At 43.7% G+C, this 10,417-nt stretch overlaps 1 protein-coding gene across 1 annotated transcript; it reads left to right on the forward strand.

The window, feature by feature from the left end:
• Positions 1 to 6,461: 6,461 nt before the first annotated feature.
• Positions 6,462 to 9,572, forward strand: LOC311042629 (carbohydrate sulfotransferase 1-like; the record flags this gene model as incomplete). The annotated part of the gene is made up of 4 exons (XM_084053481.1): positions 6,462 to 6,532; positions 7,158 to 7,317; positions 8,050 to 8,369; positions 8,963 to 9,572. 4 exons carry the CDS (start codon positions 6,462 to 6,464, stop codon positions 9,558 to 9,560), a joined length of 1,149 nt encoding a protein of 382 aa, XP_083909607.1. The 3' UTR covers positions 9,561 to 9,572.
• Between the last annotated feature and the right edge of the window lie 845 nt (positions 9,573 to 10,417).

The following is a 10,417-nucleotide window of genomic DNA, read 5'->3' on the forward strand; positions in this document are numbered from 1 at the left end:
TGATAATCTCCCATTCTATGCATTGATAGCATCCGAATCAGGTGCACCCTGTGGTTGGCAACAACAGAATAGGGTGAGGGGTGCTAATGTTGTTATGTTGATTTTTTTGTTTTTCTTTCCCCTGGGGGAGCAGAGTTTCATAGACCGGGCCATGGCCCCGTTGGCCTCTATGACGATACGCCCTTGGTTGAAGACCCCTGATCTAGAGTCTAGACTAAAAGAGATATTAACGTTTAAGTAATGAATGGTTGTTATTAAAGATCAGGAGTCATCACCATGCCAGTTTATGATGGACATTTTCATCGATATTACATTTTTGCCACAGACATACAAAATAAGTGATCATTAATGTTTTTTTTTATATTTTTTATTATTACCAGAAATACATAATTAACTCCTAATATGCCTGCCATATTGTCTATGCCAATGTGCTACACATTTTACAATGAATTACAATAACAAAGTATATCTGCATTAGCCACAAAGACATATAAGCCATTGTTTTAAAAGCCAATCTACAAGGTCACAACACATTACATCATGACATGTTGAGAGATTGTAGATCTGGTATATTTTCGAAACATTTCAGAAATGTTTCTAATTATTTATTTATTTACTTGGCCTATAATGACGTGCCCAAAATGGGGATGCCGGGGTTAAAGAGGTTACCTATTCTGAAGAAGAAAACCTTAAGACTGCCAGGAGGCTAAGACAGGCATAAATGTGTCATGATGGAAGTCTATTCCGTATTTGGGGATTTCAATAATTGGGTCTTATCGGTACAGTTAGTGCTTCCATCGCACATTACACGAGCAAAGCGCCTTTTAGGTGCAGAGGTGAGTGGGTGCGTGTCATATGGTTATTGTAGAGATTGCTGGCTTTTCAGAGGACAGTGTTACTCGAGGTCAGGAGAGGAGATCAAGTTCTACCAGTTCTACCTTACCAATCCATTCCAAGGCCTCAGCAATGTGTTGAAGTGTCCCCGAGTAAGACACTAAACCCTTAATTGCTATACCTGAGTGCTGCACTAATGGCTGCTCACTGCTACTAGTATGAGTACAATGCAGAATGGCAGGTTCTAGTTTATTATGTCCCAAACTGGCAATTTATGTTACAGCAGATAATAATAGGAAACTCCAACACACAGTAAACATACATACACAAGACATAAACATAGACATAGACATGGTCACACAATCCAGATAATAATAGCTACTAATAGCTACCTCCTCCTGTTTCCATTATTGATGTCACCTATATGCAAATATACAATGACAAAAACACCCCAAGGTAGAGTACAAAAACACCCCATTTGAAACAAGCCATTAGGCTTTCATGAGCTTTTTTATCCTATTTAGTTGACCGTGCATAGACGCGCATTTTTGTGCATTTTTTGTGCATTTTTTCCTCCGCCCACCCTACCGTTCCCATTGTCAAGCGGCCCCAGCCAGACATGCTAACTGCCTCTAATAAACAAGTCGTGATCTCTGTGGCTGTGCTAAACATGTTCTGCAGGTTTTGGCTTTGCCGTCTGCCCTTATTGAAATGAAGGGTCGCTATGCTGTGTCCCTCGACTCGTCCTGCACTAACAGTCACTCACTGCATGCACTGAATACCAGTGGTGGAACTTTTTTTTTTAAACAAAAGTATGAATTCTGCAATGTAAAAATACTCTGTTACAAGTAAAAGTAAGGTATTCAAAATGTACTTGAGTAAAAGTAGAAAAGTATTGGTATCAACATGTATTTAAAGTACCAAAAGTAAAAGTACTCATTATGCAGAAGGTCCCATTTCACAAGTTTTCAAATGTGTAAAACCGGAAACAACCCCGCCCCCTCCATGACTGACAATGACACCATGTGATCTGAAGAGGGGCCTCCCTGTTGTAATGTCTTTTTAAGAGATTTCAATTTTTCGCCTCACTTACTGTCCCTTCATTCTGAGGTACAGGTGTACATGTTGTGCTTTTCTGCAAAAGCTTATTTTTTTGTTTTCACTTTAAAAGTTGATAAATTAAGTGACGGTTAAAATTATATACAAGAGAAGAGACATACTGAAGAAGAAAGAACAAACAGAGAGACAGACAGAAGACGGACGTTTTGTTTTAAGAGTGAGTAGAAAGAAAAAAGCAATAATAATAATAATAACAACAGCAATAATAATTAATAACTACAATAATAATAACTGCATTAGTATCAATTACAGACCAATTATTGTGGAGTCCAAGGACTTTTTTTAAAATCCAGTTAAGACTCACCTTTTCTCCTTGGCGTTTAGCTGACCTTTTGATGTGTACTGATGCTGTAATCATGTCTTTTATCTGTCTAATGTTTTCTGTCGTGTTCTTGCATCTTTTTGCTCTTTTGAATTTAGATTTTAACTTTGGCCAACCATATGGTTGTTTTAGACGTGCTTCACAAATGAAGTTAGATTTGATTTGAGTATTAAAGAATGGAGGTCTGCACAGGTCTATTAAGTAAGACTCCTGCAGCTTTGTCATCCAAACCCAATTTGTATAAACACCTTTTTCAAACAGAAACTCGGTCCGAAATTTAAAACATTCATAAGAATATGTTTGTCTCTCTCTGAAGAAAACATTTTGGTTCCAGTTGGTAACTTTATGTTTGTGTGTAAGAGGAGAGTGTAATCTGAACAGTAACAATGTACTTGAGTACTCTACTGAAGTCAAACATGTTTAGCATTGTTTTTCTAGCATTTTCTAGCATTTTGTATTGTATCATTATTTTTTTCATTTTCAAAAACAAATATTAAAAATAAATGAAAAAAGTAATTGAAAAAACACGGTCTCCTCGCGTATTAGAAGGGCAGGATGAGTCACCAGAACCAAGGACGGGTGTTTTTGATGAATCTAACATGTTAAAAATGGAGTTCGAAGTTACAATGGGTACAATAGAACTCTGCAGCCCTCCTCTTGTTCTTACACAACCCTTTGAGTTGAACCTTTCCCTTGAAGTGAGTTACTTTGAAACCTGGGGCCGGTTGCACCACTTCCCACTAAGTTCAAACCTATAGTTATAGCTTAAACACATTCAATCCGGGAAAGTTTCTCTGTCATTTTAGATTTCTTTGGCTATTCAAAAATAGCAGATGTACAAGCTCATAGCGCGGCACCGAGTGCCGTGCTATGAGCTTGTAGATCTGCTATTTTTTGAAAAATCGTGAAAATTAGTGCAAATCTTTGAATATATATTTAAAAAATATATATGTGTATTTAAAGATTTGCACAAATTTTCACATAAAATACTTAAAAATAGCAGATCTACAAGCTCATAGCGCTGCACTCGGTGCCGCGCTATGAGCTTGTATATCTGCTATTTTTGAATAGCCCAAAGAAATCTAAAAATTACACAGATACTTTCCCGGCTAAATGGATTAAATGGCTTTTTTAAAAGCCATTTAAGCTATAACTAGACTAAGTTTGAACTTAGTGTGAAGTGGTGCAACTGTGGCCCCCTCAGGAATGTGCTGATCGGGAAGGAAGTGACGACTTCTTTGAAATCGGGCTTCAGTGGTTAATTCAGAATGTACTTTCCCCCTACTTAGAAATGTAGTAGGAGGCAAAAGTAGGAAAAAGTAGCAAAAGTAGGAGGCAAAAGTACAATATATCCAAAAATGCAAATACTAGTTCAGATACTATAGAAAAAAATAAAACTTAAGTAGCCTCCATTACGCAAGTAAATGTACTTAGTTACTGTGTGTGTGTGTGTGTGTGTGTGTGTGTGTGTGTGTGTGTGTGTGTGTGTGTGTGTGTGTGTGTGTGTGTGTGTGTGTGTGTGTGTGTGTGTGTGTGTGTGTGTGTGTGCGGCGTGCGTGCGTGCGTGCGTGCGTGCGTGCGTGCGTGCGTACTAGGCTACACTTGGTTTGGTCAGAGTAGCCTAATTTAGGGGTCAACGTAATTCTATTTTTTACGTTTTACTTTACATGCAATTAGAGTCAATAATAAGCATAACAGCTTACCTATGTCTGTCTCTTCTACACTGCTGTCTGTCTCCCTCGATATCTGCTGTCTTACTGTCTCCCTCTCCTGCACTGTCTCCCTCTCAGCAGGTCCTGCACATTGTTCAAGGAGAACACACATTTATATATTCACAGTAATTGTGTTCATGATTATATTTCTCTGTCTGTCTGTCTGTCTGTCTGTCTGTCTGTCTGTCTGTCTGTCTGTCTGTCTGTCTGTCTGTCTGTCTGTCTGTCTGTCTGTCTGTCTGTCTCCTCTCCCTCTTTGTCTCTCTCTCTCTTTCCCCTCAGGTGGTTGATTTCCGCCATCTAGTGGACACGTAGTGTAATCTCTCAACATTAAGACAACTGTAAAGGTTCACTTGGTAAGTTTATTAACAACAATGATCAAACTAAATGAACTGAAGACAAGGTGTTGATCACGTTGACATACACTGTAGATATTCACTGTGAGTAAAAAGACTGTCTCAAGTAAGTAAGTAAGTAAGCCTTGCAGCGTTGCCGAGCTATGTGGCCCACAGGCCAGGAGCCAATCCCCTGTTGCTGTAGCGTGATGCAGCCTGACACCTGCTGGAAATCCCCCAAATAGACCAATTATTTGTTCACCAACATTGAGACTGGACGCACAGGTGATTGTTTCATGCAATCAATTCTCAGCCTGTTGTTTCGGGGTGCGCTATAGTTTCAGCACACCCCAACCTCCTCTTGTGTGTCGGCTAGTGCCGCGCGCCCTAGCGAGACCTGGCAGAATGGGTTTGACGCTTGCGGCAGTATGACGCTTGCAACCAGCGTGACGTCGTCTGTTAAACGACTCAATAATTCTACGTCCGGCAGGCTTCCGGGTGCTTCAAAACGCCACTGAGCACATTCATTGAAATGAATAGCTGGGGGGCGGGGCAATCCACCCTCGAGTTACATTATACCTCAATGGTAAAACCACATTCATGCACTGACTCCTGTGGAGGTCAGAACAGCAATGATCACCTGGGCAGATTATTCAATCATTCTGGCTATTAAAACAAACGTGCGTCGCGCTTGGTCCATGCACAGAGCCAGTTCTGTTAGGGGACTATAAGTGCACAGTTGCTGCTTTGTAAACAAAGATAGCTGCTGGTCTCAGCTTCATGCTTCTATTCTCAGCCAATCACATAGGTTACTCACTTCATAATAGAGCATCCTATTTAAATGGGTAAGTTGCATTGCTCATTCCTTGCTTGCCGTTTTCCGCTGCCTACTGCTGTCTGTGCTGCTTTAAAGCCTTTAAGACCTGAAGCCGATTCTACAAATGTCTTCTAAATCTAAAATCTAAAAACAGTATTCTGAAAAAACGTATGTTTCTATATCAGTGGTGCTCAAACTTTTTCATGTCAAGGACCCCCAAAATGATATGTATTTGGCCGCCGATCCCCGTCTCAAATCAGATTATACAGGGTTATGGGCAGATTATAATGCCTTATAAGTATGTTCATGATGCGTTATACACATAGGATGCATAGCAAGTGCTACTAAATGCTTTGTTCCAGGGACCCACAGAAGCAAAGAATAGAGTTAAAAGTGTTCGCTTTAAACAATATATATATTCAAAGATTTGCACACATTTTCACGATTTTTCAAAAATAGCAGATCTACAAGCTCGTAGCGCAGCACTCGGTGTTGCGCTATGAGCTTGTAGATCTGCTATTTTTGAATAGCCAAAGTGTAAAATAATGCTTTTTAGCTCAACTGAAAAAGTGACACAGACGCGTTCCAGGTCTTAATGGGGTAAACTTTGCTGCTCACCCTCCACCACCCCAGCCACCACCTGTTGTTTTAGATCTACTTTTTACGTACTGGGGGATTCTGAGTCCCTATTGGTAGGAAGATGTAATGTCCGTTCTCAGAGTACCTAAAAGTTAGCCTGATTATCAGACTGAAGCTGCGTGGAGCTTCAGTAATTGGCTGCACTGTAGTCGATTACTTGGGGGAGGGGATAAGCATTTCCCTAAACCAATCACAAGAGATCCAAGGATCCGCCTACATGTGACGTGTCGCACAGCTTGAGAACGCCCGTGGCGCTGATTGGCTTGTCGTTAGACCCACCCCCACCTCCGACTCTGATTTGACAGGTATTTCTTCTACCGTGAAAAGCCATAGGCTAACATTATGACACCAGACCAAGAGGAGCCCCACTCAGAGAGTGGGCGGGGTCTATGGTCTGGAACCAGGCTACCTAAAAGTAGATCCAATTCATCGCCAAACCAAAATAAATATATTGCTGATTTTATATTCAATACAACATATTTTATCCATTCATGAGTTGTCCTGACTGAACTCATTCCTGCGATGCACTGTGACCATGTAGATCAGCTATTTTCACTATTTCATAAAATGATTGTTCCATTTCCTGAAAAGTAACAGTTTTGGACATATAATGTTTCCAAACCGACCATGACCGACCGTTTTTACTTTACTTTCCCAGGGAGAAGCTGGCCCACTGTGTCTAGATGAAGGGCTTCAGCATAAGATGCACCTGGATGGCACTCATCCTGGTGGCCTTGGTCTCCATCGCCATCCTGTATGTACACGGCCATTCACATTAATTTGCATTAAAGGAGTAGTTCACCCAAAAAATGACTTATGTTCAATTGCAAAACTATCAGTTGCACACCCCATGAAGCATTGAATTCATGGATATTTTTTAGTTTTTGTCGCATTCCTGAGCCAATCATTTGATTACTGGCGGAAAGATGCTAATGTATCCAGTAGGAGACTCAAAGGCGGCTCTTTGAGTCTCCTACCGGAAATACACCCGGTCGTCAAATTATTGTCTCAGGAAAGCGTCAAAAACAAAAACATCTCCATGAATTCAACGCTCTATGGGGTGTGCAATTGATAGAAAATACGTCATTTTTTGGGTGAACTGTTCCTTTAAGCTCTGAAGCTGAATACCAGAAGCTGATTTAGTTTGTTTCTTGTTTTCATAGTACTTTCGTATTACATAGATTTTAGAAATTGTATTTCTAAATGCTATTTGATCGTTGAGCAATAAGGGATATGGACTAGATACGTTTTTAACTTCATCCTATGTCCTTTTCGAACGCCCTAGAGTACAACATGTATTTGTTTTCATATGTTTATATTTCTTATTTCAGATTCTAAGTGTATTATGTTTATTTTATGTATTTATTTTGTCTTTACAGTGTTCTAAATCAACACATCAATCAATCAATTCGGAGGCTGACCTCCAAGCACTCCAAGCTCTCCTTCAATGCCACGGCCAGGAAGACCCACATCCTGGTCCTGGCCACCTACCGCAGTGGCTCCTCCTTCATGGGCCAGCTGCTCAACCAGCATGACGAGGTATGGAGTAGAACAGTGGTTCTCAAACTTTTTTTATGTCAAGGACCCCCAAATTGAATGCATTGGGCCACGGACCCCCATCTGAAAATATGTTGTGCCGGGACCCCCCCCCCATACAAGATTTGTGTCAAAATGTTTCAAAACAATTCCAAATGTTAAACATTTTTGCAAGAATTGTTTTGAAAAAAAGCAGATCTACAAGCTCACAACGTGTCGCAAAGCGGCGCGTTGTGAGCTTGTAGATCTGCTATTTTCAAATAGCCGACGTATATCGGGCTCAAGTGGTTAAACTGAAATGAATGCTAAATCGACTCATTTTGCTGCAGAACCCCCTGGTACCCCCCCCCCCCCCCAAACTTTGAGAACCAATGGTCTAGACCAGTGGTTTTCAACCAGTGGTCCGGGGACCACCAGTGGTCCTTGAGGGGGTTCCAGGGGGTCCCCAGCCAAATTAATAATTAGGAACCAAATTGACCCTTATATGTCTGTAAATAAATTCAGTGTTAAATTAACACTGATGATGATACTACTGTGTAGATTGGGACCCCCAAGGAATCAAAATGGTTGAGTCCCTGGCATATCTTTTCAAATGGGGGTCCCTGGGCTAATATGTGTCGATTTGGGGGTCCTTGACGCAAAAAAGGTTGAAAACCACTGGTCTAGACCGCAATGGAAACAAGCTTCGTGTCAATTGTGTGTCAATGAAAGTATGTATTGTATGGTATTGTGTAGGTCTTCTACCTGTACGAGCCTCTCTGGCACGTCGCGACCACCCTGGACACGGCCGACGACGAGCGCGTGAAGCTGGACGCCAGCCGCGACCTGCTGCGGAGCCTGTACGACTGTGACCTCTACTCCATGGAGCGCTACATCAAGCCGGCGCCGGTCAACCACACCACGGGCGGGCTGTTCCGCCACGGCGCCAGCCGGGCGCTGTGCCAGCAGCCCGCGTGCCGCCCCGCCGGCCCCGGCGACGTCAACGTGACGCAGGGCGAATGCGTGTGCGTGCCGCTCAACATGACCCTGGCGATGGAGGCATGCCTCGACAAGAGGTACATCACTTTTTTTAAATGTATTTATTGATCTCTCTTCACCCCTTGCCCCCCCCCCCCCCCCCCCCCTTCTTCTTTACTTTCTGTTAAAGCAGGGGTCTTCAACAGGGAGTCCGGGACCCGGCCTAGGTGGTCCTCAGAGTTACTATAGGGGGGCCTCTAAATCTTTGTGCGATAGGGACTTTATTTATCTTTTACATCAAACACTTGAACCCTAATAGCATCTCTATTTTGAGGGGAAACATTAGCCCGAAAATAGCAGATCTACGAGCTCTCTATATTTTCAGAGGTTTGGTGTAGAGGGTAAAAGAGCAGACCAAGTACCGAGCCACAGGTCAAGTTTACAAAGTATTGATGGCTTAAGTGGTTAAACGTCTGAAAACACACATTGACCATGAATCCAATATGTAGTGGGGGGTCCCTGCTTCATCTCTCTCTCATCTAAGGGGTCCTTGGCCTGAAAAACGTTGAAGACCCCCGTCTTATGGAAATAACAAAAAAGATGGAGCTTTGCACAAAAACGCCTGTAAACCTGTGATGTGTCAGTAATATGATGTGTCAGTAAAGTTGATTCTTCTGATTCTGATTCCTAGGCACGTGGCGCTCAAGATCGTGCGGGTGCGGGCGATCGGGGACCTGCGTGCTCTGGTGGAGGACCCCCGGCTCAACCTCAAGGTCATCCAGCTGGTCAGGGACCCCCGCGGGATCCTCTCGTCGATGTGCGAGGCGTTCGACTACCAGCCCGACGACGGGGCCATCCGCGCGCAGGCGGCGGTCTGCGACGACGTCCTCAGCTCCGTGTCCACCGGCCTCGGCCACACGCCCTGGCTCAAAGGGAAGTACATGCTGGTTCGCTACGAGGACCTGGCGCGAAACCCGCTCCTCAAATCCAGGGAGATCTACGACTACCTGGGGCTGCCCATGGACAAGAACGTGGAGGACTGGATACAGGCGAGCACCAATGGCAGCGGCGATCCGTCGGCCATAGACATGTTCGGTACGGTGAGGGACTCGGTGGCCACGGCGGAGAGCTGGCGGTTGAAACTGTCGTACGACATGGTGGAGCACACACAGGTGGTGTGTCAGAAGGTGCTCCACCAGCTGGGGTACAAAACTGTGAGATCGGCGGAGGAACTGAAAAACATGTCCCTCTCGCTCGTTCAGGACAAAACCTTTGTACCTTTTTTGTAAACAAAGATAGTTCTGGGAAAAATACTACTTTTTGATATATTCATAAATGTTGCCTTGGGGGCACGGCGGCGCAGTCGGTAGCGCTGTCGCCTCACAGATAGAAGGTCCTAGGTTTCGATTCCCGCCGGGGACGCTGTGGGCGCTGCAGGGGGCGTGTCTTCTCCTCTGCGTTATCAGTGCCAATACCCTTACTTACTTACTTAATCCTCTTCGTCCCTAGTGGGACATAAGGCTTTAACGATCTGCCTCCATCGGGACCTGTCTTGTGCTGCATGTTGTGCCTCGCCCCATGTCAGGTTCATCTCCTTTAGCTCGGCAGTCACGGTTCGTCGCCAGGTTGTTTTGGGGCGACCTTTCTTCCTTTTCCCTGCCGGAGTCCATCTTAAAGCGACCTTAGGGATACGATCCTGGGCCATTCTGAGCACATGACCTAGCCATCGAAATCGGTGCCGTTTGATTTCTAACACTATGCTGTTGCACTTGGTCACCCTGTGTAGCTCTTCGTTGGATATCCTCATAGGCCAGAAAATGCGGCAGATTTTCCTCAAGCATCGATTATGGAAGGCATCGATTTTCTTCATATCCCTTATTGTGACTCGCCAGCATTCGGATCCATACAACAGTACTGACTTCACATTGCTGCTGTAGAGTCGGATTTTAGTTCTTAGCGTGTACTGTTTTGACTTCCAGATGGATTGGAGCCTAACAAAAACACTGTGAGCCTTCCCTAGCCTTGCTCTGATGTCCTTTTGTGTTGCGTTTTCTTTGCTGACTAGACTTCCCAATACCCCTAGGTGGGGTTAATTGGTGAAAGGGCCTTTCCTGTGTGGAGTTCGCATGTTCTGCCTCCCCCTGGT

The sequence above is a fragment of the Gymnoscopelus microlampas genome, assembly GCF_963454915.1.
Source record: "Gymnoscopelus microlampas genome assembly, chromosome: 1".
Classification (NCBI taxonomy): Eukaryota; Metazoa; Chordata; class Actinopteri; order Myctophiformes; family Myctophidae; genus Gymnoscopelus; species Gymnoscopelus microlampas.